Raw genomic sequence first — 27,992 nt, 5'->3', positions numbered from 1 at the left:
TTCAATGATTTTCTAGGATGGTGATGTGGTCGCCCCTGAACTAACTCCAATGAAAGCAAGCTGGAATGACCCTGATGAGGATGAACTGCAAAGTCCAAATGATCGCAGGGAAGCTTCAAAATCCAGAACTAGACTCTTTCAATAACCAATTTGTTAAATGGAGTTTATTTGCAATATTTAAAGTCTTTCCAGTAACAGTTTTGCGCTGTCCCTTCTATCCCTTTAAAAGATACTTGAAAGGGAACAGCACATTGTATAAAACCTACTTGAAGAGCTTTACAGAACAAGTTTACAAGAATGCATTTTTTTAGGTTGCTGTATGTTTCCTGTACGTAACATAGTGATTTAAAAGCCCTGCGAGCATTGACATTCAAAGGGGAATTTTATATGTGATCCGTGATTACTTGAACAGAGCAAACACTGTGTTTGACTTGAATGTATGGGGGCTGTGTAGCAAGAGTTCCTTTAAAAATGAAGGCTTTTGAAATACCCCAAACTTCCATAAAATTCCCAAAGGAAATCAATATTTTGCCGTTGTTGTAGTGTAGCTAGCATTGCACTTCAGCACAATTTTGACTTCCCTAAAATCAGAGAAGTGTGAGCAGCAAGTGCCCAGCTCCCTTTACTGGGGCAAATGACATAGATAAAAGAGTACAGATCTTTCCCATTTTTTTTTTCTGTGTCCCCTATTTCAGATCCCTTTCTTTTAAGATAATCATGATGTCACATGTTCTGACAGAGCAAAGCCTATAGCTCAGATTTCTTAAGCCTTACTGAAGTGAAAAGTGTGTCAGTGAGGGGTGGCTTTTTTTTTTTTAACACTGTTTTTTAGATTGTGTTTTTGTGGCTTTACAATCAGTTTTTCCTGCCATTTAAATGTCCTTTCCCCTGATTCTTTTCATACAGCACAAATGGGGTGGGAACCAGATTTGACTACTGACAAATGGCCTTCCAATACAAAGGGCAAACAAACTAGGCAGATTTTTCCTCCAAACAAATTAAGTAAAAAAAATATTCATACAGAAATGGGATTTTTAAGTTGCTTGTGTCCTTTTTTTAAAGTAGTACCTGAAACATGAAGAAAACAAATATGACCTCTTTTTCTGAATCTTTGACTTTAGAAGTCAGATGGTAGTCACTAGTGGGTCTGAATACAAAATCAGTGCCATAAGAAGTCTTCATTGAGAGTCCAGTTTTGTTACCTGAGATTAAACTGTCCCTTCTAGAGATGGCATCTGATAATCACCAGATGGAGGCAAGGGAATTGATCATGCCATAATTCTTCTGGTCTGCTGTTCTCTTAATATGCACAAGCCCATGTATTCACCAGAGGGGAGTGTTGTACAAACCCCCTTTTCAGTGCAGTACCAGTGATTCAGATCTACAGGTGTATGAAATGGCTGTTGTCAGAAATCTTCACTGACTTGGGAAGCATATCTCTAACAGTTCTGGAATAAGCCTTTTGTACTTGACTTCATAAAACTGAAAGAGTGAAACCATTGTGTTAAAACCCTGTGATTCAAGGCAACTTGAAACATTACATACAGAATAATGTATTCATTTCACAGCTGTCACTTCAACGTATTTGCTTATTTGAAACTATTTTAAAAGGTGTTCTGTAGAAAATCTTTTGCTTGAGAGAACCGTGCTCTTTGCTTTTGAAAGGTGAAACTTTATCTGTGAACTGGATCTAACAGTTCAAATTGACTGAGCCTGAGTTGACTGAAAAAGAATGTATACAAATATTTTAATACAACTTTTTTAATGGAATTGCAGCGTGGATTGTTTGTATTAAAATCAATACTACAGTTAATGCACAGTTAAAATGAAAATTGCCAAATGCATTCTTAAAAGGACAGAGTTCATAGCTAAAGCAAGTCTGTTAGATAAGGGAGCCCAATTTTGAATGACTTTTTCCATCAATTTGCTGTGAGGCCCCTTTAGCTTTGGAAGATCTTCATGCTGGACGAGAGGCATTGGCTCTATTCCCAGTCCCTATAATAGAGCAGGAATAATTTTGGATTGGAGTCAAATTCAGGTTTAAGGCACCATAAAGGGTAAATAAGGATTCAGGCTAAGCAGAAGGCCAAGGAAGCAGTGTCATGTGCTGAGACATGTGGCAGGTTCCCAGAGCAGCCAGGTGGCAGACCGGTGCCTAGCATGATGTTACTGAAATGCTGTCACAATGTCATGATGTCTGAAAGTGACATCAAATTCTCAGCTATTGTAAGGCAGTAATAAGTAAAGATATAAATGCAGAGGAGATAACCAGCAACACTTTACCATCATATGCTACTGGTAGAGAACATTGTTTGACCTATAGACATGAAGATTGCATTTGAAGACTGGAGGGGAAGGGATGCTAATAGGCAGATAAGAAAGGGACTGGGAATCTGCCAAGGGGTTTTACATAAGTACCAAAGCTCCTTTTGAGAGTGTTGAATGTATCCAGTAATGGGGCCTCATCACATTCCCTAGGTGTTGCATTTCATTGCCCAGTAAACCTCTCTGTGCTTCCCTTGCTCTGATCCCAGAGGGTTTGATTTGGATTCTTCTGCCTATTTCTTCAAGTTTTAAAAGCAACTCTGATGTTTGAATATGTGGAGCCACACAGTCCTTGATAGACTACGTCCATGACAGCCACCAACTCCTCATCTCTTGGGGTTCAGCTTGCTGTGAGGGGATCCAAATGCTGAATCCCATGTGCTTTAAGCCTCCAGAGTCTGAACAGAGTTCACAGCTGGGAGACAGCTGGCTGGAAGCAGTGCTGCCGTTTCCAGCTAGCTCCAAGTCACCCTGGCTGTGGTGAGAAGTCTGATGCCATATCAAGCCAACAGCTCATCAGTGCTGCAGGCTCTCTGGGTCCACAGTGGCAGTCTCCGGGCATTGATGCCAGCCTTTAGGCTGGGTCTGAGCCACCATGCTCTGCTCAGGCCCTGCACTGCCCCATGACTTCATGGGAGGAGGATGCGGGAGGGATTTTGCTGTGGGATTTGTTTTGGCCTGTTACAGGGACAGGAGGCAGTGGCAGAGTTTGGACCTGAGCTCTCCTGCAACTTGGGGTGCTGGGATTGGGGCTTTGATTCAGGCCCATCTCCTTACAAGCAACAGAAAAACGTGTGTTCCTTGTGCCCCTTTTGTGTAGCTTTTCAGGCACCACCGATACTGGTCTTGGCCTAACTTCAATAAGCTTCTCTGAGAGCAGGGATGGGGAGGGGCCCTGGCCGTCACATCTCATGGAGCTCTAAATGCTCGCAGTGCCCAGCAAGCCCATGTCAATACCCTCATGCTGCCCCTGTTCTCTCTGCCTTGAAGGGGGGATTGCCTCATTCACTGAACAACGGCTGAGCTCTCTTCCCAAGCTCATGGCACTGACTGGCAGAGCATGTCCCAGCAGGCAGCTCCACTGCTGCTAACACTCAGTCGCTTCACATGGGAATTTTATTTTTAAATTGCCCAGTTGCCTGTGAGATTCCGTTTGCATTGAAATCCAGCGCTTGTGGGAGCCATCCACTGGGGCTGCTCTGATCCCCCACGGCGAGCGCACTGACGGGAAAATGGGTGGGAACGTCCCTGCTGCCCTCGCTGGAGCGTGAGTGTGGGCTGGGGAGGGGAGAGGAGCACAGGCTGGCAAAGCCCTGTGCGTAAGGGGAAGAGGGGCCGAGCTCCACCCTCTGGAAGGGTGCCAGGAACAGCTGCCAGGCCCAGCCAGAGTCCATTCGAAAGCAGTCAGTTCCCACGGGCCCCGGTGTGGTGGGCTCAGGTCAAGGCCCAAACCTCCAGGTCCCGAATGAAGAATTGCTCCTGGGGCGACAGGATTTCGTTGTCAAATGTCTCACATCGGTGACTTCCCCCATGGTACAGGTCCCCGTCCAGCCACAGGCCGAATTTGCCACTGAAAATAAAGGGAAGACCCAGCTGAGTATCAGACAAGGGCTCAAGTCTGGGGCCAAGACAGGCAGGGCAGGGGCCTCTCTGACTGTGAGCTAAGGAGGGTTCCCTGCCTCTGTCCCCATGTGGAAGGACAGCTAGTGGGCCTGATCCTGCCAAGCACAAGGCACCCCTGCTCTCAGTGACTTCAGGGTGCTCAACACCTCCCAGGATTGGGCCCAGCATGAATGCTGCCCTTTTACCATGCTTTGCACTAGGCTCTTGATGAGCATTAGAGATGCCTCTCTGAGCACCCAGCCCAGCTGCTCCCGATTGTGCAGCCCCGTGCCGGGTAAGGAGATGCACTGAGGGAGCTGCTGGAGGCTAATGGGCTGCACAGGGGCCCTGTGCTTCTGACTTGCCCTGCAGCAGCTGTGTTACGAGCGAGGCTGCAGAAGGGGGAAGAGCCCTGCCTGGCTCTCAGACCCTGGGGCAGGATGCAGGGCTGGTGGAAGAAACTGCTTCTTCCTTCACATGATACAGAATCATTCAGAGCCCCACAACACCCCTTGTTACAGCCGCTTCTCAGGGCAGAGTGGCTTTTTAATGGGCTTGTTTCACGGCTGGGTGAATAGCACAGAGAGACTGCGTAACCCGCAGGGACCTGGAGCCGGAGTCACGCTCTCGCCAAGGCTTCCTGCAGCCATCGCTGTGCTCCTTGGGCATGACCAGGAAAGCTGAACACCAGGGCAGGAGGGGCAGGGCCATGCACACTGGGAACACTGGAGGGAGCAGGGTGTGGGGCTGCTGAGCGCTTTTGCTTTGAGTTCACTTCTGTGGGTTTTTCTAGGCTAGGGAAGGCAGGTGGGGTGGGGTGTCAGCGTGAGCTAACATGCTGGCTAGCCCCAGTCCTCTTCCTAGTGTACATGCAGGTTTTGCCTCGATTTAGCTGGTCAAGGTTAACTCCAGGGGAGCCCTGGTGCCAACTGGTTCTGTCAGGTACATCACTGTTATTACTGGCTGGATGACAGCGGCAGGTAGGGGACGCAGCAACTCGCAAAGCGCTGGGTTGTGGCAGAAGGGAAGGGCCCAGCGTCTCCCAAAGTGCTGTGGCCACGACCAGGCTGGGCATGTGTGCCCCACACGGGGGTTCAGTGCTAGCAGAGGGGTTTGCAGTCAGTCTGTCGGGACGCACAGCTTCATGGTCTGTGCTACCTGTCTCCTCATCTTGGACTGGGGGGAGGGGCTGTTCAGCCTCCCCAAGACCCCCTTCCTGTTAATACTGAATGTCTCCGCTCCTGTTGGAATGGCCTTGTCTCCCCTACACTTCTAGTGTTAGTGTATCAGCTCCATCACAGCTAGCCCAGGGATGTCTCCTCAAGCTGGAAATTACACCTCCTGCTCCAAGTGTAGACATACCCTGAGAACAGAGCAACCAGTGCAAACACTTCTGCCACCCTTCACTCACGTCTGAGCACGGACGTTGCAGAAGCGAAATCAGCCAGATCCATTCACTGGTAGGAATCATGCACTCGACTCCCCTGGAGCCTCCTTCCTTATACTGGGCTGGGCTGAAGGAGCACTAGATGAGCAAAGTCATTTACACTTCCCAAGGCTACCCAGCGCAGCAGATCTCAGAACAGCAGCCGGGTCTGTCTCCAGCCTCCAGGAGGGCAGTGTGTGTGAGTGGATACATCCACATAGACCCCCTGTGGCTGGATGCAGGACTCCGCTCGCCTGCTCTGGCTGCTGGCTCAGGATGGGATGTGCTGTGCTTGACTCGGAGTACTGCAGCCCCTGCCTTCCCCTACGCTGTGAGGGCAGAAGGGTCTCGAGGAGCATCGAGGCAGAACAGGCCCCAGAACTCTAGCCAGGGAAAGGCAGCTCCACCCAGTCAGCTACATACCTGCCCCCGCCAATCACTAGCAAATCTGCATCTCCTTTCAGGAAGAAAGTGTTGCTGCCTGTCCACTTAAACACCTGCAAGGAGAAGCAACCATTAGCAATCAGAGCAGGGGTGTAGGGACAGCTAATTACACCCCCTGAGTAGCACCTGGCAGTGGCTTGCCATGACTGCTAGGGTCACCGGAGCAACCCCGCTCACCAGGAGCTACTTGGCCCAAAGTACTGACCAAGACTCAGCCTAGCGCGTCACTGATCCTCTCTGCACTGCATTCACCAGCTCCCCAACCCTGACCAGCTCACTGTAAAACCTGGTGTGATGCTCTGTACTGCAAAGCAACATCCTGGCACCCCCACATTTACCATGGTGATTTAATTGTGATGTATCTTGTACAAAATATGTCATGTGAGGTGTCTATGGAAAAGTTATGGTTTGCTGAGTCTGGTTATCCTATTTGCATGCATGTTTCATTTTTGTATCTGAAGTTATGAATATTGACTATGTATCTGTATTTCAAATGTGTTTTCTACTGGGTAACTCCCACAAGGTAGTTTACAACCAGTCTAACCAGCAGATTGTGAATGGAGTATTCAAGTTGATGGATCATCAATGAACACAATGGGCCATAGAAGAAGCTTATCCCCACCGGATGGACCATCCTGTGAACGTTCTAGCCAGAATATGGGTAATGGCCCCTGCTCTGACTCGAAGCATGCAAGGCCATGTGACACTGGACTCCATCTTGTGCCTGTACTTTTCCACTAACTTTCCTGGGGGCTTTGTTTGGAAAAATGAAGTTCCCTCCACATGGGAGAAGCTATAAAAGGGGGACGTGACATCATCACTTAGCCTCTCCCCCCCCCCCTCCCAACTCAACACCAGGAAACACCTCAGGGACAGAGACTGGACTGGGGAGGTGGTCCCAGGTGGGAAAGGAGGAATCCCAGCCTGTGTATAGAAGATTGATGAACTGTTTGTACCATCAGGATGAGCCGCTGCTTGATTCAAATCCTGGCTAGTTTATAGAACTTAGATTGCAATTTTGTTTTATTTCTTAGCTAATCTACCTTGATCTGTAGACTTATTACTTATAATCACTTAAAAGCTATCTTTCTGTAGTTAATATATCTTTTTTTATATTTTAACCTAAAAACTGTGTGTTGTTTGAAGTGCAAAGGGAAATCTGCTTAGGAACAGAGGCTGGTGCATTGTCCTCTCCACATTGAGGGAGGGGCGGCCTGGGTAATAACATACACTGGTCAGGCTTCTGACCAGGGCAGGATGGTACAGCTCTGGGGTCCTTGGCTCGAAAGCTGGGAGGAACTGGCTGAAGCCTCTCTATTGTTGGTTCATGGGTGGTTGGTGAAAGCATTCATGTAACTCAGCTGGGTGTGTCCCTGACTGTGAATGTTTGTGTAAGGATAGGACCAGGACGGGTCTGCAGCTTGTCACAGCATCACAGTGAGAGAGGGAGCCCAGGCTGGTGAGACAGAAGGCTCAGCGGTACCCCAGTTCCAGGTTGCACCCCAGGGAAGTACGTCACACTTGGGGCGGAATCTTTTCTAGCTTTTCCAGCATCCTGGTTAGCAAAATGTAGGCACGGGCTATAGTAAGGGGAGCGTGGCTCCCCCTCCACTCTGTGTGGCTAGGGCAAGCAGCACCCCACAGTGCCCCTCCTCCCTGGCTGGAGTGGTGAGAGCTCCTCCCCCCTGTTCAAGCTACTTTATTCTGCCTGCAGGGGGAGCTCTCCGGGGCATTGCAGTCACCGCTGGGGCTGTGCAAAGTCACTACCCACAGCAGGCAGGCAGCGCTTTGGGGGAGCTGTGCCAGCCGATATCCTTGTTCCCAATGTGTCCCACCGCCTGTGAGTCAGCATTAGCCGTACTGCCATTGCACACAATTTTATAGTGACTTGTGATGTTTGATTTCTTCAAGCCCCAGCTCCTGGAGTCACTTCAGCAGCACATCAGCCTCTCGGCTCTCCTTAAAAATATGTCAGCTTTTGGCTGGGGAAAGCTAGTGACTGTGACCCGAATACTGGGGCAAAGAATAAGAACTGGCATTTGTTATTTTTCAGCCTCTCATGATTCCCTGGGGGCTGACTCATGCCTTTGGGTCCCTGGGGCTGGCGATGTGTCAGGATGATGAATGCTACTGCTGGCGAGGAAAAGGGAGAGCCCCATTGGACTGCACCTTTGGCCAGTCACAAGTGTGTCAGCAGTGCTGGCCAGAGAACAGGTTCTCACACAACCACCTCATGTTCCAGTCCTGGTGGCACTTCGTGCTAGAAGCCAGTATTTCCTGTGCCTTGCTTAGCAGAGGGTGCGCCAGGCCTATAAGGGGTTAAATGAGTAACTGCCCAGGGCTCTTCTTGGTGTGGACAATTCCCCTAAATGTTGGGGTGGAGCTGAACTCCACAGGGAGGGAATGGGGGCAGGACATGAGGCTGATAAGGTGCAGGGTTTGAATTAGCTGTGCTGGGGGCTGATAATTCACTTCAGTGCTGCTGGTCAAAATGGCTGGTGGGAGGTGATGTGCACCGAGTTCCCCAGCCCCAGAAAAGGAGAAAGACAGAGCAAACTGGGAGGAGGAAAGTGGCCCTAGTGCAAGGAGAGGCTTCTCCTGAAATTTGGCCTGCATTAGCCACACCACCCAGCACTCAGCCCACATGTGACACAGCAGCCCCACCCCTGACCCAACACAGCCGTAGCCGCCGTACAGGATCACAAACAAAAACTCTCTTTGCTTCTGTGTTTGGCTTTCCCAGCGTGCGGCCTTAGGAAAAGGAGCTGATTTTGAAGTCAAAGGAAGATCTGGCCCCCACATGCAGGCAAGACTGGACTCCAAGGGGGAATTCACCGCTGTGCCAGAGCTGCGTGCTGGATTGTTCCCCACGGGGGCCTTGCTGCGGCTTATGGCACCTTCACGCTGGCTCTGCTGGCATAACGCTGCTGTAACGCAATGGGAATCTCACCAACAGAACAGTCTGCGCCACAGTCGAGACGGGACTCGGTTTGACAGCCCTGTTCCCGGCTGCTTCCGGGTGAGGCAGCAACTGGGCTTGGTCGTTCCCATGTGTTATTACCCCCACGAGCCCAGCAAGCGTCCAAGTGAGACAAGCTGAGGGCCAAGGGCCTGAGCAGGTTGGGGAGCAGGAGATACCTGAATTCTGGACCAACTCCCCTCCATCCTACTGCGTTTTGTCTATGCTGCCTTGTTAGATCATTATGAAAACCAAGGACTTCCCAGTCGCTGTTTCCCCCTGCCCCAGCAACATCTGACGTACCAGGTATTTGGGCACATTCCCTCAAACAAAACACTTGGTTTGCTGAGAATGAGGGTTTCTCCAGATCCCAGCAACACACTCACTAAAACACTAGGAAATACCCAGGTACATTCTTCCTGTTCCTGCCTGGGACACACTGCTCCTCCTTCACCCATCTTTCCAGCCCCTGTAGCATACAGCCCCCATGCCCCACACCAACAAATGTGCAGCCTGGAGGCCAAGCTCGGCAATCCAACATGGCAGCCCCCTGGAATGCGACTGCCTAACACAACACAAAACCTGTTTCACAGATGTTTTTACTAGGGCTGCTCAAAAATGTCCCATCAAAACTGTTTTTGATAGAAAATTGGATTTTCAAGCAAATGAAGTGTCTGCCTCTGTGGAAAATCTCAATATTTTGTTAGCAAAAAGAGGCGAAAATCCAAAATACCCTGGTTCAAAATACCACCACAGTGTCTCATGGGAGTAATAGTTCAGGTGCCCTATGCTCCCACCCTCTTCCATGGATAGGGCTCTCTGGCTAGACTACATCATGCATGATGCATCACTGCCAGGGACTTCTATGCACCTCCTCCCATCACCAAGCAGGGAGAAAGTAGTGCATCATGGGAGATATAGTCCAGTCAGAAAACCCTGCCCATAGACTAGAATGTGAGCATTAGGCAACTGAACTGCAACGCCCATGAGGCACTGCGGCTCCAGTCAGAGTAGAAATTTTCAGTTTTCAGACATTTTTCACCAGAACGTTGAAATTTTCAGTGGGGGGAAAAAGTCTATTTTCTAAGCAGCTCTAACTATCACCTTCATGCACCAAACAGTTCCTAAAATCTTCCTAGTGGTTTCACAGAGCCACGTCGGTACTTAACCTGCTCCTAATCTCCCAACACAAAGCCAGAGTCCAACATAGTATGACAACAACAATCCAGCCCAAACTACTTTCCGCCTGCCCCAGAGCTACCACCCATGCCAGGCAATGCCAGCAGCATGCTCAGCATGGCGCAGGCTAAGGTGTGTGTATGCTGGATGGTGAGGTGCTAGGGACAGAGACGGGCGCATGTACAGTGGGAAAGGGTGAGGAGGAACGTACTTGAGGGTATTTTAGCAGGCACTGCAGTAGGATTTGCGCCTGGACAACCTTAGCTCTAACGCACTAAAGGTGTTTTATTTGTGGGAGTGGCTTTCCCAGTTCTTAGTATGTACATAACAAGTATTCCCATCCCCCCGTCCCTCAGCACGCACTGGCTACTGCTGTGTCCAGCCATCCTATGACTGGAAAGGAGAAATATTCACCAAACCGCAGGTCACAGGCAAGCAAGGGGCAAACCTCAGCTCTGATGTTGGTGAGTGCAGCTTACACCAGGGCTGGAGCTGGCTGCAGCTTCTGATTTGATCAGTCACCAAACTTAGGGTTACCATATTTCCACAAACAAAAAAGAGGACACTGGGGGGGGGAAGCCCCGCCCTAGCCCCGCCCTAGCCCCACCCCGCCCCATCCACTCCCTCCCACTTCCCACCCCCTGACTGCTCCCCTCAGAACCCCAACCCCCCCCCGCTTCTTGTCCTCTGACTGCCCCCTGCTGAAAACCCCCTACCCTAACTGCCCCCCCGGACCCTACCTGTCCCCTGACTGCCCTGACCCTTATCCACTCGCATGGGTGGCAGGGTTGTAGAAATTTTGGTGGTGCCCAGAACCCCCCACCCCACCTGCCTAAGGCTCTGGGAGGGGGGTTGGGTGGGGGGAGGAGGTCTGGGGTGCAGGTCCTGGGCTGGGGATTAGGGTGCAGGAGGGGTGCAGGTTCTGGGATAGAGTTTGGGTGCTGGGTGCAGGCTCTGGGCTGGGGCAGGGGGTGGGTGTGCAGGAGGGGGTGAGGGGTGCAGGCTCTGGGATGGAGTTTGGGGGTGAGAGGCGGTACAAAGGGAGGGGGTGCAGGCTTTGGGAGGAAGTTTGAGGGCAGGAGGGGGTGTGTGGGAAGGGGGAGGGGGATTGGGAGGGAGTTTGGGGATAGGAGGGGATGCAGGGGTGAGGGCTGTGGGGTTCATGATGCAGGAGGGGGCTCAGGGATGGAGCAGAGAATTAGGGTGTGTGGGGATGAGGGCTGGGGCTGGGGGGTTTGGGGTGTTGGAGAGGCTCAGGGCTAGGGTGGAAGGGCAGGATAAGAGCAGCCTGTCTTCCCATTAGTGGATGGGGGCACTAGGACCCGGGGGCAGCAGACAGCAGTTGCTGCTGGCTCTGGCAGTACACGCAGACAAGGGAGAGGCAGACAGGGAGGGGGGACCCAAGGAGGGGGGGATGCGCAGAGGGGGGATGGCAGGTGGAGGCTGGGGACCCATCCAACACTCCCCCGCTCCCTGACTGCCCCCCCCCCCCGACTCCTCTTACCATTCTGGCTCCACGTGGGTCGGTTTGTGTGTTACACAGGCCTACAGAGAGAGGGAGGGGGGAGCAGGGGAGGGCTCTGGCTGCTGGAGGCCAAGGGGAGTGGGTCAATCGGCCTAGCCGCCCAATCAGCAGCCACACTCTGCATGGCAGGGAGGGAGGGAGGCGAGGGAGAAAACCTCCCCGGACATTTTAACCTTGTTACTAATTCCTCCCGGATGGCTATTTAGAGACGCAAAAGCCGGACATGTCCGGGGAAATACGGACGGATGGTAACCCTAACCAAACTGGCATCCCAGGCTGGGGCTCTGCAGCAGTATCTGCCGGGGCTTGGGCAGCGAGTGTTGTGGGGGGAGTGGCGCATGCCTGTCTGGGTGACACCTACCTGGGTGGATTTGTCAGGACCTGAGAAAAGCATTATGGACTATTGGGATTTCTTAGGGCCTGGCCCTGCCCTCCCAGAAGTCAGGCGGAAACACCGCTGAAGCCAGCCAGGCCACAAGCCCTAGGGCTTTGTAGGGGCCCAAGGAGGAGGTTTCCGCCCAGTTCTTCAGAGACTCAGCTTCCAGAGGAGTTGTGCCTCGCAAGCAACGCCTGATTGCGCCCTCAGGAGCGTGGGTTAGTCTGACTCTGCCAGTCACTAGCAGGAAAGTCAAGTGATTGTCCATAATCAGAGCCTGAATTATTCAGTTACTTAAGTCTGTTGTTATAATTAAGTCACTATTTAATGACTAAGGAGCGGAATTACTTCCTGGTAATTATTCCTATTAATTAAACGCTCCTCCTAGGTAAAGGAGCCCTGAGGCTGGGACTGGCTTGGGGATGGGGTTACTCAGCCGTTTCCAGAGGCAGTGAGGAAGGAATGGCTGTGCCCTGCTGAGCTCAGGCGGTGCCTGCAGGTTGGGAAGGAAGCTGTCTCTGAGATGCTTTGCAAGTCTGACTCATGCTGCTTCAATCAGCCACATGCCATGGACTTTGGGCCCGCCAGGCCTCCTCTCACCTAGGCTCCCAGGAGCGGCCTGGTTGAGCAGCCTGCTTGGTTGCAGCAGTGGGCACTGACGGGCATAGCAGGGCGGTCTAGGGCCTGCAGGTTTGTGTGATGTGCAGCAGGTTGCACAAAGCAGCTGTGTGCATTGCAGGGGGTTCGGCCAAAGCCAAGCCCAAAGCCCCTGTATGAGGCGAGAGCGCAGGATGTGAAGGGGATGGGTGGAGCATGGATGTCAGAGGAGACATGAGCTAACGATGGGCAATGCTAAAGAGGGGCTTAGTGATGTGCTCCCTTCCTCACAACAGCAGCCTCTCGATCCCTCCACGCTCCCGCCTGCTCAGCACTGAGCAAGAGAAGTACTAAGGACTCATTTGGATGCCAGGCGGGTGCTCCAGGAGGCACAGGACCCAGCACAGGCCCAGGGCTCCCAGGAGTGCAGAATGCTCTCCCCAGCGCTGGCTCAGCTCCCAGCATGGCTACCGGTGACACTCTTTGGGGAAGGAAGGTGGGAGCAGCTGACCAGCACTATGGGGCCTTTAGGGTGGAAGTGGAGGGGAAGTCCAAATCCCCCCCCGCCCATGCCCACAGAGCGGCTGAGTGACCCAGAGCTCCTGCTGGGGGTGGGGTGGGGGCAGAGCCACAAGGGCACACTGCTGGCAGGGAAGAGGAAGCAGAAAGGCTGTGGACTTGTCCTCCCCGCACATGATTGCACCCCCACATGCCCTGGGCCTGCGCCGCACTTGGGCCTTGGCCAGCAAAAGCCCCTGTCTCCGCTCCTGGGAGAGAGCGTCACAGGCTGATTCCAAAGCCCCCCCACCGAGAACGTGAGCGCCGCTGTTACCTTTAGCTCCGGGGAGAAGGAGAAGAGAAAAGTCTCCCCTGTCCCATAAAAGCAGCTGCTGAGTCGGATGGTGGTGGAGGAGAAGGCTCCAAACGTCTGGAATGGAAGCAGAGGAGAGAAGATCACAGCACTGCCAGCGCTCGTGGTTTTAGCACAAGTTTCGCTGTAATTGGGGTTTCCTTAAAGTCCCAGCTCCCCGAGCCCTGGGATTCCAGGAGAATCTCAGCTTGGATTAGATACAAAACAAAGCCGGAAGGCAAAGAATCCAACATTTAAAAAAATCTCCTGATTTGTAAACCAATTGCATGAGTGATTTCTGGAGGCCTCACTCGTGATGTGCGACTGCTGGGGCTGTCAATTCTGCAGTTACCTGCAGCAGCAAGTAACCGGGGCAGGCCTGTTCACTGTCTTTACCTCTCCTAGCCATTGCAGCTCTCAGGGCAGGCTGTGTGTGCCCCAGCTCCCTTCCCAAATGCAGGATATCTAGGACCCTGAGGCTGCTGGAATGTGCACCCAGGCTTTTAGGCACCATTATGAACAGTTACCCCACAGTCACTACCCAGGCCAATCCATGGCACCACTGCCCCCTCCACGTCTCCACATCCCATGCTGGAGGTCCTGTGGGGAGGACCAGTGGCTCCAGGTTGTATCACTCAGTGAGGAGGTTCTGTAGCCTGTAACCGGGGTCCAGCCAAGCTGGAAAGGGGCTGAGCAGACAGGACAAAGCCATCACTATCAAGTCTGAAAGGTGCCTCGCCCCTTGGATTCTCCCTCCAGCCAGTGCTGGGCTAATCCCTGACACTGGCAGGTGCTCCCTGAGGCCAGGTGTCTGCGTGCTACTCAGGGGCTGTGGCTACATGTACACGCATGCTCCGCCCAAAGACCATTGCTGCTGGCAGGGCTGACACATGGGACCTTGATTACCAGCAGCACAGGCTCTGACTGTGTGAGAAGGAGTGGCTCCATCGGCTGTGAGCAGCCGGCTGTACAGTTACCAGAGACAGCCACTGCAGGGAGACACAATCACACCCCAACGCCCGCCATGGGCAGGGGACCTGGGGATGGGTCCAGAACAGACCCAGCCCCTTCCAAGGAGCGTTTTGGGGGCCAGACACAGGATGCAAAAACCGTGGGGAACTGCGAGTGGATCTGATCCCCTCCAACAGCTCAGCCTGGCCCAGGTGCACTGCAGGAGTTACTGGCTGTAGGTGAACTACAGAGAGCAGACGTTACCTTAGCACTTCCCCACGCCTGTACCCCACAGGCCCACAGCCTAAGCACTGCCCCTAGGATTGCTGGCCTCCTACCCCCCCATGTCCCCAGCACAGCAGGGTGCTACCCCACCACTACCAGCATGGGGGGGAAGTCTGGTGAAGGGGGGTGCTGCGGAGGGAGGGGGGGACAGCCGCAGGATGCATGTGTGCTGTAGCTGTGGGTGTGATATGGTGAGTGGGGGCGCACAGGGGATGAGCTCTCAGGGGTTAACTCCGTTTTCTCGCTGGGTTGGGGCTGAGCCAGGTGTGCGGAGTACAGAGCTGCCCATGGCACTACACAGTGGAGGGTTGGTATATTAACCAGCATGCACTCCAGCGCTGCATGGCCCCCTCACTCCCTACCTGGGTGGCACTGCTCCTTGGCTTGTGGGTACCGAGGCGTAGGGAAGATTTATGCCAGGTTTGGCTATCCAGGGCTAGATGAGTGCTATGTGCGGTCACCCCAGACCTGCCACCTGTGCGCGCCAGAGATGCTGGGTTAATTCCTCCACTTGTTTAACATTCCGGTCACCTCTGCCCTCCCTGGTTCAGCTGGGACAGGAAGTGGCGGTGCGGAAAAGGCTGGCATCTGGGGGTTCTCTCTAGTCTGGCCCAGTCAAGGAGGTGCTGGAAGGCCTGGCTGAGCCCTGAGCCAGCTGGGGGCATGTTTCCCCTTCACTGATTGGCTAAGTTCACTGTGCACTGGGCAGACCCGGGGAAAGGAGCATCTGGGGGCAGGGGACATGCCTAGGGGCAGGGCAAGGCTCCTCCAGCAAGGTGTGGGACTAGCCTAGGAGGAGAGGTGGGTCAGGGAGCAACACACGCCTAGGGGGTCAGGGAGGGATGTAGGAGGGGTCAGGTGATGAGGGGAGACCAAGGACGTTGGAGATGGGCCAAACCAGCAGGGAAGCACTCTAGGGTCACAATGGATGTGGGAAGGGATGCTGGGGAAACTAGCAGGTGGAACATGGGGTGCTGGATGGCTCTGGGGATGGGGGGCGGCAGGAGGTGCACAGGCACCAGGACACTATCGCTGGTAGCTAAGAGGCCCACCCTGCGATCCCTGGGACTATGGGAACTGCTTGCCACCCGCCTCTTCCCGGCGTGGCACTAGCTCCCTGGTGCCTGGAGCTGGCTGCAGGATCCTGCTGCAGTGTCTCTCCAAGTGCGACTGGTGCCCATTGTTGTGCAGCCTGGCAGCTAGCCTAGGCCCTGGAGCAGGACATTGCTGCTCATTCGCTGGTCGGCTTCTTTGTCCTTTTTCTTCTAATAAAAATCCAGACAAGGTGGTGCCGTCCGAGACGGACCAGAGGACGGGGGGCTGCTGGGTGCTCACTAGTGCCTGTCAGGAGAGCCCTGCTGGGAATGCCTGATTGCAAACAGCCCATGTGCTCCCCAGCAGTCGGCCAGCACCTCCCACTCCCCAGGACTCCGAATGCATCCCACAAGCCCCTCGGGCTGGCAGGCTGGAGATCCTGGGGCTGCCACGGACCCTACAGAGTGGGGAGAGCCTGGGGCTTGAGCATGCAAGTGAAGTTAGTGGCCCAGAAGTTCAGGAGGTTTCACTCGCACCCTGGGCCACGTCCGGAGTTTACAGAGAGACAGCAAAGACTACAAGAAACCCTGACAGAGCTCAGCTACACCACCCCGCTCTCCTCAGCTGTGCCCTGCCTGCCCCTGGCCTGCTTCCAGCATCCCAGCCCCCTGCTCTGCAGGCCCTAGCCCAGCACTCCCCACCCCGCTACTGAAAGGCCCCTCTGTTCCTACCAATGTATTGGCGTGGCTGGGTTTCTCCCCCCAGACCAAGGAGAGTGCTACCCAGGGGGCCCTGCCAACCAGCCCCTCCTGCGCTCATCTCTGCTCCTGAGGGAGCTCTCTCAGCTTTTACCTGTTTATGGAGAGTTTCTTACCAACTCTCTCCCTCCCTGACTCAGCACCATGCCTTTCATTGCAGCCTTTGCCATGGCCCATGGATGCTTCCTGTGCAGTGCTGGGGAATTAGTATGTTTGTACAGATGGGTTGCCAGTGCTTCATACTAGCAGACACCAAAAAGCTCTCCAGATGGCCCGGGTATGTTTGAACAGGACAGTTCTGCCTGCCACAGTCAGCAGCATCTGTACTCCCGCTGGTGTTTGCTCAGCAGCAGGCTGACATAGTCAAATCCCATGTGATTCTGCAGCTGCCGGGTTACTCTTCAAGGCCAGCACAGAGCACACAGCCAGTTCAAAACAATGACAAGCGCCACTGTAAGGACCTGGGTTGTGTGCCAGGCTGCACTGAGCATACTCTGCATTTTGGATCTCCAGTCTGGGTACTGGAATTCCTTAACAAACCCTTCTCGTTCCAGACCTGCCGCTGCTCTGCTTAGTAGGGACAGCCCGGAACTGGAACTAACGGACGTTCCTTTCCGTTTCAGATCCAGAGGGGATCCGTGGGCTACAGCAGCATCTCTCAGGCTGTTCAGATTGGTGACCCCTTATTCAAAGTCAAAAACCTTCACAACCCACCCCTTTACATTAACTATAAAAGTAGGAGTACAAAGTGGACCAATGAGAACGTGCTAAGAATTTCCTGGGTCTGGGGCAGGTTGTTTCCAGGGGTTGGCAGAGGATACTTCCCCTGGAAGGGTCAGGGTGTGCGGGGACTGAGATTTTGTTACTTTACCTTACAGTAACATTTTCAAGCATCTCGTGCTTTGATTGCCTCGTGGCCCCAAATCGCATGTAATGACATTTTCTTTTCACAATTTTTCATGAAAAGTAATTCCCCCAGTCCATGCCTCCCTGCCCCAACCCGGAACCAGGGCCAGGAGTGGGGCCACCAGGGGGGTATGCAGACAGGGGTAAGGGGGCTGAGGCAGGGCCCCAGCTGAGGGTGGGTCTGGGGCCAGGGGCCAAGGCTGGAGCGGGAGCAGAGCCGCAGCTGGGCCGTGGTGGAGGCTGGCAGCCATGCCTGTGGCTGGGTGCACCTCCTCCCCCACCCCCAGCCTCCGCCCCAGGCTGAGGGCTGGCAGATGGGCCCCAAGCCGGGTGCGGAGCCACAACAGGGCTGGGGACGGGGTCTGGTGCAGGGCCGGGAGCTGGCACCAAAGTTGGGGGCAGGGCCAGAGCAGACGTGGAGCCAGGGCTGGGTGGCGCTCCCTCCCCACCCCACTGGGGCCCACGTCCCACAGTTTGGGGACCTCTGTTGTAGGGGTTTCTTTAACTCTCTACTCCTGGGGGAGTCTTTTTTGTTGTCTGTATTGCTGACAGGAAATAAATAACCAAAATAATTGAAACTGCCATGATTCTATTGTGTTATTTTGAAAATAAAATTTGCAGAATTTTGCAGAATTTTAAAATATTGTGTGCAGAATTTTTAATGTTTTGGTGCAGAATCTCCCAGGAGTCCGTCTCTCTGGCTCTCTTCTCCTCAGCCCCCAGCTCACACACTAAGGTCAGGTAAACATATTTGAAGCAGTGTCTCTGCCTGCTTCTTCTGGGAGTCCCAGGGCAAATGCACTGAGAGCTCAGCACCATCCCCTTTAGTGCAGCTTGCTCAGGATAAACCACACAGACCCCAACTCCAGGCCACAAACCCTCTGCCCAGCCAACTTGTCAGGTTACAGAGCAGAACCAGGCTGCAGGTTTTCCACCCAACCTAGGGACCAGGCAGTAGCTTCCCTGCCTTGTGTTTCTGACATGCCCTGGATGGAATGGGAGCCAGCACAGAGTGTGTGGGGCCGGCGGGTATAGGGTTACCATATTTCCACAATCAAAAAAGAGGACACTGTGTGTGGGGGGGAGGAGCCCCGCTCTAGCCCCGCCCCTGCCCTGCCTCGCCCCATCCACTCCCTCCCACTTCCCACCCCCTGACTGCCCCCCTCAGAACTCCCAACCCCCCCTGCTCCTTGTCCCCTGACTGCCCCCTCCTGGGACCCCTGCCACTAACTGCCCCCTAGTACTCCACCCCCTATCTAAGCCTCCCTGCTTCTTGTCCCTTGACTGCCTCCTCCTGAGAACCCCCCACCCTAACTGCCCCCCTAGAACCCTACCTGTCCCCTGACTGCCCCGACCCTTATCCACACCCCCTCCCCTAGACAGACCCCCGGGACTTCCACGCCCTATCCAACCGCTCCCCGCCCCCTGACAGGACCCCCAGAACACCGACCCATCCAACCCTCTCTGCTCCCTGTCTGCCTCAACCCCTCTCCACTCCCCTGCCCTCCTGACTGCCCCCCCCCGAACTCCTGACCCATCCAACCCCCCCTCCCTGTCCGCTGACAAGGGCCGGCTTTAGCAAGAGCCCAGGAATCGGGCTGCGCTCCGGCCGGAGCTCTGGCCAGAGTCGCAGGGCTTGGGGCCGGGCCGGAGATGCTCGGCTGGGGCCAGGCCAGCGCACTCAGCCGGAACCGGGGCCAGCGCCCCGGGGTCCAAGCTGAGCCGGGCTGGAGCCACTGGGGCCGGGGCCGGAGCCGGGGGTGCTCGGCCGGCACCGCTCGGCCGGGGTCGGGGCCGTTGCCCCGGGGCCCGAGCTGAGTCGGGCCAGAGCCGCTGGGGCCGGCCGGGGCCGGAGCCGCTTGGCCAGGGCTGGACTGGGCCACACCGCGCCTCCCCGGAGCCCTCCTCCTCGCATCCCCCCCTGCCCCAGCTTACCTGCTGCTGCCCGCCTGCCCCTGCTTGTTTTCAGACTTCCCGTGAACATCTGATTCGCGGGAAGCAGGGGAGGGGGAGGAGCAGGGGGGCAGAGCGTTCAGGGGAGGGGAGGAGGGGGAAGTGAGCTGGGGGAGGGGTGGACAGCTGCCGGGCCAGGAGGCGTGCTAAGGCTGCAGCGGATGGGGGGAGCCGGGAAAGGGCCGGGGGGAAATCCCGGACATTTTTAGATTTTTAGAAATTCCCCCCCGGACGGCTATTTAAAGAACGAAAAGCCGGACATGTCCAGGAAAATCCGGACGTATGGTAGCCCTAGGGGGGGTATGCCTGGGCCCAGAAGGGGGCTTACAGCCAGGAAGGGGAGCCAGGCTCCTGGGCCATACCCTGCAGGATGGCCCTACTCTGCAGGGACCAGAGTTGAGCTGGCCTGTAGCAGCTGGATGTTTCTCTCGCATGGGAACCCCAGCCCCAGCGCAATGTACGATTCCATTTCCCTGGCCTCACCTGCCCGTCGGTATCTCGGATGACCAGCAGCACAGGAGAGCTCAGCTTGTTCATACTCCTGTACATGCTCTTCAGGCTAAAGCCATCCCTGGCGGTGCAGTAGAGCAGGTTCCAAGGGTACCCGGTCACTCTCGGCGGGAGGTGGGGAGCCAGCTGGGAACAGAGCCACAGGAATCAGTTCCCACCAGGGTCCCTGTCTGCTCCCTGACCTCTGGCAGGAGCCTTTCCCATCGGTCACTTCCACACCTCCCTCACCCAACCGCTCCCTGCTGTCCTCTCCTGGGTGTCTGGCTTTGGGCTGGATGGCACCCTGGGGGCTGCACGCACAGAGCCCTCCCCACAAACCTCACCTTGACCATGTGTCAGCTCCAGGGCTCTGTCTCCCCCCTCATGTTCCCTGGGGGCTCTGCATGGAAGGGGCTCTGCTAGGGCTGGAGGGGTAGGCCGTAGGAGGGGAGAAGCAGGGCACAGGCTGGCTCATGGCATCATCTCCTACAGACCACCTCCACCCTCCCACCCCAGGACTTGTTAGTACCCCTGAGAGCTTTCCAGCTCAGCTGGGTCCCCTCCCAGCCTGGAGGGCCCCACCAGTGGTAGCACGGCCCTGCAGGCAGAGCAGCATGGGGGCAGAGGAGCGGGCTCCCCCCGTTGTGGCTCATTAGGGGTGGCCCAGCCAGGCCTTTCCCACACACGCTCCAGGAAGACCAGACCCTACCCCCAAGGGGACAACTTCCAGGGGCCTCAGTGAAAGGGATCTGCAGGGGTCATCTCCCCCTCACCTGTCCCAGACAGGGCTTCTCCAGAGGAAAGTGATCTGCACAGAGAGCCCAGCCCAAACGGCTCCTGGCCTGCTGGCATCAGGGTGAAGAACCCATGCAGCTCCAGGGCAGCAGAGATGTTTGGGGTAATGTTTGCCAGAGCGTTCGCAGTGTGGGGGAGTGGAACAATCCCACTGACCCAATCCCAGAAGGGGGAACCCCCAGAACGGGGTTTGCCCGGGACATCACCCCTCTCGGTGAACACGCCCTGTGGTCCAGGCCTGCCCTGGAGCTGGTGGAAGGCTATTCACTGAAGGGAGGAATGAGGGGTAATGGTCAGGTCGGGCGAATGATTTATTAGATGCATTTATTGCTCATTATTATTATCGTTTGGCAACGGGGCACAGCTCCGCGGGGTGCCTGGATACGTGGCTCTGTGGACTCCACATTTGCGGTCTCTCAGTGCGTCCGTATCAGGTCTTTGCCTCCTTTCACAAGTACCAAGATGTACTCTCCAGCTGCCAGGCGGCAAACCCCTGGGCCCTGAGCCAGACGGGGCTGGTCCCTGCTCACCCACCCTCACCAGTGACACACTGTCTCTGGGGTGAATGGTCCCCTGAATCCCACAGGGCAGACCTCTGGAGACAGTGGCGTTAGAAGTGGTCCGAGCTGGCCCAGTGCTGGTGCACGAAATGCCCTTGCAAGCCCTGTGCGGTGAGCCGATCCAAGGCTACGAACCAGGGAAATGACAGCAGGAGCCCACGGCAGCACTGCCCAGCCTGTTTCCAAGCCGGGAGGGCCGGGCTGGCCAGGGGAACGAGTTCCATGCCCTGGGGTGCCCACTGGAATGGCTCAATCCCATTGAGGAGCTGTCCAGAGGATGGGGTGGAGGGGCCAGCTCCAGGCCAGAGGAGGTTCTAGAACTGCCAAGCACCTGGCCAGAGCCTGACCCAGTGAGGTTACCTAGCCCTGCAATGGGGTGAGCCCGCAGCCTGCGCTGAGCTCACCTGCTGGACCTGCCCTCCATGCAGGACGTTGCTCTCTCCATTCAGCACCGGCTGGTAGGGCTCCTCTGGGGGTGATGCTGTCACCCCCGCGCCTGCCCGGCCTGGCTCCTCCTGCTCAGCAGTCTCGACACACTGCAGGGGCTGGGCTTCCTCCAGGCAGCCAGTCTGGGGGGAGATGCCCACGCCATGTGGGGAAGAGATAAGGGACCCCAGCACAAAGAGCAGCACTTCCCCCTTGGGCCCAGCCACGGCCCTCCTGGCCATCCCATCCGGAGAGTGCTGGTGCACAGAGAATGGGCTGGCATCACCCACGCCCTGCCTGGTGAGACCTTCAGTAGAAGGGGGCATTTTAAGCCCACTGGGCAGGGTCCAGCCTGTGCCTCTCAAGGGCCCAGTGTGTGGGTCAGACCCTAGGCAGAGGGGGCAAAGGTGGCTTTTAGCTTCCCCAGGTCTGGGGAGCTCCGGGACACAGCACTGCCTTTGGAGTGATAGAGAGCAACCCCAGGGCTGCTCCACAGCCCAGAATAGCTGAAACACAAGTGCCCGCCTTCCAGCCCAGCCCCACCCTCTATCACTGCCCTACACTGGGAACTGTGGGAGTGAGGGGCATATAGGGCTGTGTGTTGGGCCAGTGCTCTCCCTTTGTATGGTCCCTTTCTGTTCCTGGCACAGAATAAAGAGGCTGCCAGACCCGCCCCTCAGTCTGGGCCTGGCTGCCATGTCCCAACTCCTGGGCTTGCCCCACTAACCATGCTCTGTTTCACTGTGTGCATGGATCCCGAGGGCTCAACGCCAACTCTGTCCAGTGCAACAGCTTCAACAGGAGACCTGGAGGGAGCCCCACATGAGAATACCCCATAGCCCTTCTCGCCCTCAGCCAGTGGGGGGACTTGAACCAGGAGTCTCCCACGCTCCAGGTGAGTGCCCTAACCACTAGGCTAAAAGCCATGCTGGAGGCCTGCTCCCCGGCTTCTTGCTAACAGCATGGGCACCTACTGCCAAGTGAGGGTTTGCAGCTGAGAATTGCAAGCAGAGAGAGGGCGGGGCTTAGCACACACCCTTCTCGTTGGCCTCTCCCATTGGATAGTTTATGTGGCTTCTTGCCTCCCCTGTTGGCTTTTGTGAATTGCATTGTGAGACACCTTTGTCTCCCCATTCATCACATAGGGAGCCAGGTGCATAATTCTCACTCTGGGAATCTCAGCATTGTTCCTGTGATTTTGTTACACTTGCTGGCACCCTGCACACAATGCCTAGCTGACTGCTGCCCTCTGAGAACGTGACACCTGCCCTCACCCTCACGCCCCCAGGCTTCGATAAGGGGCTTGCTGCCAGCATTCACCAGGCTTTGTATTGCCACTGGGCAAACTGCCCGCTGCTGCTCAGGTGCTTCTGAGTACAACTCAAATGCAGGATGCGGACACCCAGGGGACCCGGATAAGGGTTGCATGGGCAATCTTGATCCTGGCATTTTCTGGCTTTTGAGTGCCTGACTTGGCAACTTTAACAGTCTTTTAACATGGTTTTGGGGGCATAATTTCCTATTTTTTTTAAGACAACCCCCCCCCGAAAAACAGAAAATCCCTCATATTGACCCCCAGTTTGGGTCAGCAGCAGGGCTTAGGTCTTTTGCTCCACAGCACAGACCTCTGATACTTGAGCTACCAGAGGAACTGGTAGCAGCAGCAGTAGGCTGTTAACCTCTGTGTGGACCAGAGGAGGACAAGTGAGTTTCACAGCTATTTGCTGACAGAAGAGGAAGGCTGAGACTCCTGGGTTCTATTCCAGGATCTGTAGGGGACTGTGATCTAGTGGTTGTAGATCCCTCTACTGCTGTTTCCCTAGCCTGTCTCTGCTCCTCCCTCCTCCCCTTGTGCTCCTGTCCCCCAGCCACCTGCTCCCATCCCCTGGCTTCTGCTCTCTCTGCACCTATAGAGCTCTTAGCCCCATGACTTTTCCCTACACTCCACTCTGCTCCTATCCAACCTGCCCCACCCTCAGCATCTATATACTCCCCGTTTCCCTCCCACTCTGCTCCTCCCACACCCCTGGGTCCTGCTCCTGGCCTCCTCTCACCCCATTCAAATGTGGCTGGTTCCTCCTGCCCACCATGCTGCCTGGGCACTGGCAGATGGAGCATTGAGAGCACAGGAGACACTGGCTCCCAGCTCAAAGTTCCAGCACTCAGCACCATGGTGGCCTTAGCAGCTGTAGGGCAACAATTGCAGGGAAAGCCCACCTCAACGTCTGCAGTCCTGGGATGGCGCCTGCTTAGTCATGCTGGAGATGGCACCTGTGCAGTTGGCACTTAGGCACTTTGAGGGAATGGAACATGCTCAGTGTAGACAGAATCCTTAGAGAATTTAGCTGCCAAACTCTAACAAGTCTCTAATGAGCATGTGCAAACTGAGATTTTTTCATAGTTTTATAACTTGACCTAATTTGGGCAAATACTCAGAACAACAACAAAAGGCACATACCTGTCACCAAGGTAACAACGCCATCAAATACACACCAGATTTCAAGGCCATGCTCTAACTCATGGAGGCCCCAGATAATCTCAGTTAAACAATTGCAAGAATATTTTTAGCATGGAAATTTCCCCCCACCCTAATCTTATTCTTGGACATGGCTGGACCATTTTAGCTGAAAGTTTTTTTTGTTTTTAAATCAGCCTGAAGCAGAGACCTGAGAACAGTGAAAGTGTCGAACAGCCTTTACTACAGGTGGCACTAGCAGCTGCGCCTATTAAACATTTATATGACACTATGTGACCGGCTGTGACAAGTACTTGGACATTGCATAATTGTCGGGCATCTGCGGAGTCTGGAAGGGCCAGTTATGAAGGGCGTGTTTCCTCTTTGGTATAGTTTTCCTGCTCAATATTACACAAGAGATTTCAGCCCTGCAGATCTAAGGCCTCTTCACAGCACTTGTGCCACATGAGTCAGGCAGAAATCACTGCCCAGCGCTGTTTTCCCCCAGCTGGGATAGTTGGTCAGAAACTCACCTTCACTCCCTGACTCAGGGGAGTTCCCATCCCCATAGAAAAGGCAAACAAATAAACAAGGGAAAAATTGCAGGACGCATAGATCAGATCTCCTAGAGTCACTAATACCTGCTCAAGTGAAGACTCAGGGCCCAGCTGGACTATGCTAAAGCCTGAAAGCAGAGTCAGTTGCTTTCCTGACTCATCTTTTCTCCTTGCCTCAGCATTTCCTTCTTGGGCTACTTGCAAAGCAACTCTCTTTCTGCACTATATTAATGAGAACCTGCCTCCCCAGGCACAGCTCTCTCCCCTGGCCTTTGCACGCATACTAGGAGAAAACACAGTGAAGGATGGACAGAAAATCCCACGGGCACCAGGAACAGAAAACAATTAGCAAGCAGCAGCATTTTGCACCCCGGCTGGGCTGCTGAAATCACATTTCGTTCCAGGCAGAGGCCCGAGCCCTGGAGCAGTCAGGCCCTGTGCCTGTCACAGTGAGAAGCCAGCACCCCTGGCTCTGGGACCCTGTTGATTCACATGCAGGTCAGAACCAGTGCTGATGTTTGGTAAACAGAGCTGGAGCTTGTCAGAGCCACATTGTCCCTGTTTGTTTTGATTGGCCTTGCCTGGCACCCAAGAATCACAATTTAAAAGAAAACGGATCAGATTACATTGGGCAGCCGGCTGTGACTAAAAAAGCAGGTGGCTGCTGCAGGCTGGGCCCTTGGCCAGGGGAGCTGGGCCCTGTCTGCATTAGAGACACGGCACAGCTGAAGTGATACTGATAGTGCAAACCCCTAATATAGACACATGACATGGATGTGAAGTGGGGATCAGCCCAGTGCAGGTGAATCTGGTAAATTACCAGGGTCTATCACACCATCATCCCCCTTTCCATTGAGGCTACATCTACACTGAGGCTTGCACCAGATGCAGTGAGAGCAGGACAGATCTCTGTAACTAACAAGCACCCTTCACTTTCCATATTAAAGGGGAGGAAGAACAACCCAAACATTTATGCCCTGTGTTGGCTGTCAGCCAGGGCACTCTGCCTGTATGTTGTATTGCTTTCTCCCCTTTGTCTGTTCTTTTCCGTCTGCAGTTTCCGCGAGACAGCGAGAGTGTCTCTCATGTGTTTGTGCAGCACCCAGCCTGCCGCCAGTGCTGCTGTCATAGCAGTAATGGAGAGTTGCAGGTTTGCAGGTGCACAGTTCAAAGCCAGCACCGGGATTTAGAGATGGGCCCAACCCTCTTACTCAAGCTCTGGATCTCAGCTCCTGTAGCCCAGGGGTGTTTGGAGCTAGATTGAGTTGACTGGATCTGGTTCCCCCAAATCTGGGGACACTTGGATCCAGGGTTTTGGGTCAGGACTTTCTCCAGTAGGAGTAACACCAATCTGATAGGTAACAGCCTATGCACACTGGACAAGGTCCCCTTGTTAAAATCAATGCGATCTAGCTGGTAACCGATGTCCCAGCAGCAGTAAATCTGAGCTAGCGTCATTGCACCATCTTACAGCTAGACCTGATCAGCCTGTTTCAGAAAGGAAAGAAGCAAGTTATGGAGCACAGCTGCCTGCAGTTTGGTCTGAGTTTCAGCCCCCATCTGTCTCCCCTGGGCACACGCGGTGTGGTACATACCAGGAGAGTGTAGCCGCCACGGAGAGCTTTCATGGTGTGTGGGCGAGTCCTGCAGCAGGTGCATGGAGCTGTGCTCACTGCTGAGAGCTGCCCAGGGGAGGGGAAAGCAGGTGCCTGCCAATGGCCTGTTGAGAACACTCCCATCTAAACAACACAGACTTTACTGCTTCCCTCTATCTGGGCTCTCCCACCTCCTGGTACAGCAGTTAGCTCATCAACCGTGGGTAGCCTCTGCTGGTCAGGGCCCCATTGGATAGCATGTGCCTGCAGAGGGTTTACAAGACAGATCAAACCCCTTCTCTCCAATTGGAAAAAGGAGTTTAAAGGGCTTTGAACTCTTTGTAACTGTACATGAATGTCTTCCTGATGGTGGTCTCAAAGAGCTCTTCACAAAACTGCAGCAAAACTGGGTTCCTAATCACAATGCTTGTTCCCTCTATTGCATGCAGCTGGCTCTGTTATTGTAGGGTCTCACATGGGTACTGACCTGAGCACCCTGCTTTGGTATTGGAGGACTGGTTACATGTACTTTCTTACTCAGGTTGCTTATGAATGCTGAAGGTGGGTTTACTTTTTTAAGGAGAAAGAAGTGGTTGAAACACTGGGGTTTGGTTTAGTTCTGTTTTTTAAAGGCATAAGAAATACAGCAAGTCTGCAAAGGGAATTAGAAAGTGAACCTGGGCAAATAGACGCTAAGGTGATTAGGAGCAAAGTCCCCACCCCGGAGGGCTGTTCTGACAGCAGTATAAATATTGTAAGCATCAGCAAGAGTTGCTGACAACTTCCGAGAAAGCTTCAACCTGGAGACTATTTGAGACAACAGAAACACACACCAGTGCTCACGGAATACAGTCAGCCCCACAAAGAGACCCAGGAAACGGCAGAGCTTCCCAGATTTGTCTGTATAGTGCCCCGCTGCTCTGTAGAGAGATGATCTCACATACAGCTCCTCTTCCACTCCACACTCACTGGCCTGATCTTCCCTTCCATTCCCCAGCAGCTGGCCCCCACTTTCATTCCTGTTCTCTCTCAACCAGACCCCCTCCCTTTCTGCATGGCCCAGCCCACCCCTCATCTTGCATTCCCCACCAACTGGCACACTTCCCCATGGCCCCATTCCCCCTGCCTGGCCCCCATCTCTCATCCAGTTCCCCATTGCCCATCCCATCCCCCCTCCTATTCTTAATCACACAACATCCCTAGAGCAACGGCCTCACTGGAGCCTCTAGGACAGTAATACTAGAGCTGTGTGAGCGCAACTAGAAGAAGCCCTCTATCTCCTGTTCCTCTTCCTTTCTCCTCCCCATCCCTGTGATAAATGAAGGGGTGGGAGGTAGCTCCCTTTTATGGATACCCACCCAGCCAGAAGCTATAAAATCCCTCTTAGTAGCTGTTCTCTGATTGCTCTACCTGTAAAGGGTTAAAAAGTCTCACTGCTATGCATAGGTAAAAGGAAGTGAGTGGGCACCTGGCCAAAAGAACCAATGGGAAGGCTAGAACTTTTTAAAATTGAAAAAAGACTTCCCTTTTGTCGGTCTGTTGTTCTCCCAGGGAGAGGCAGATAGGGCAGCAGCTATGCTGTAAGAAGCTTGGCCCAGGTATGAAAAAATCATCAGTATCATACCTAGAAACTACTCATGTGAAACCCCAGATATGTAAGTAGATCAGGATAATGGCTAGGAAGACGCAATTAGGTTTATCCCTTTTATTTCATTATGGCTTGTGGATCTCTCCGTGCTAACCCCAAGTGCTTTTGTTTTGCTTGTAACCTTTAAGCTGGACCTCAAGAAAGCTATTCTTGGTGGTTAATCCTTGTACTTGCTCTTTTAAAATCTAGCAATAGTCTGAGTTCCCAGATGTATTCTTTTTTTTTTTTAATTAATAAAATTTATCTTTTTTAAGAACAGAATTGGATTTGTGTGTCTTATGAGGTTTGTGCATGTT

At 54.1% G+C, this 27,992-nt stretch overlaps 2 protein-coding genes across 4 annotated transcripts in view; one reads left to right on the top strand and one right to left on the bottom strand.

Annotated features, from left to right (window-relative positions):
* The window catches only part of SAMHD1 (SAM and HD domain containing deoxynucleoside triphosphate triphosphohydrolase 1), an 82,203-nt gene extending 80,433 nt beyond the window's left edge, over window positions 1-1,770 (top strand). For all 3 annotated transcript variants that reach the window (XM_054045330.1, XM_054045333.1, XM_054045332.1), the window contains one exon: window positions 17-1,770. In XM_054045330.1, the coding sequence (XP_053901305.1) occupies window positions 17-145 (129 nt within the window). In that variant the 3' untranslated portion in view covers window positions 146-1,770. The remainder of the gene's footprint in view (window positions 1-16) is intronic.
* TLDC2 (TBC/LysM-associated domain containing 2) lies at window positions 1,744-26,115 on the bottom strand. Its single transcript, XM_054045334.1, has 6 exons — window positions 26,049-26,115; window positions 21,420-21,584; window positions 19,655-19,807; window positions 13,266-13,361; window positions 5,777-5,850; window positions 1,744-3,895 (listed from the first exon to the last, which is right to left on the bottom strand). Exons 1-6 carry the CDS (start codon window positions 26,079-26,081, stop codon window positions 3,760-3,762), a joined length of 657 nt encoding a protein of 218 aa, XP_053901309.1. The 5' UTR covers window positions 26,082-26,115; the 3' UTR covers window positions 1,744-3,759.
* Between the last annotated feature and the right edge of the window lie 1,877 nt (window positions 26,116-27,992).

This window comes from Malaclemys terrapin, chromosome 12, assembly GCF_027887155.1.
Source record: "Malaclemys terrapin pileata isolate rMalTer1 chromosome 12, rMalTer1.hap1, whole genome shotgun sequence".
Taxonomy (NCBI): domain Eukaryota; kingdom Metazoa; phylum Chordata; order Testudines; family Emydidae; genus Malaclemys; species Malaclemys terrapin.
The sequence above is the reverse complement of the archived record's forward strand: the minus strand, read 5'-3'. Positions and strand labels throughout refer to the sequence as shown.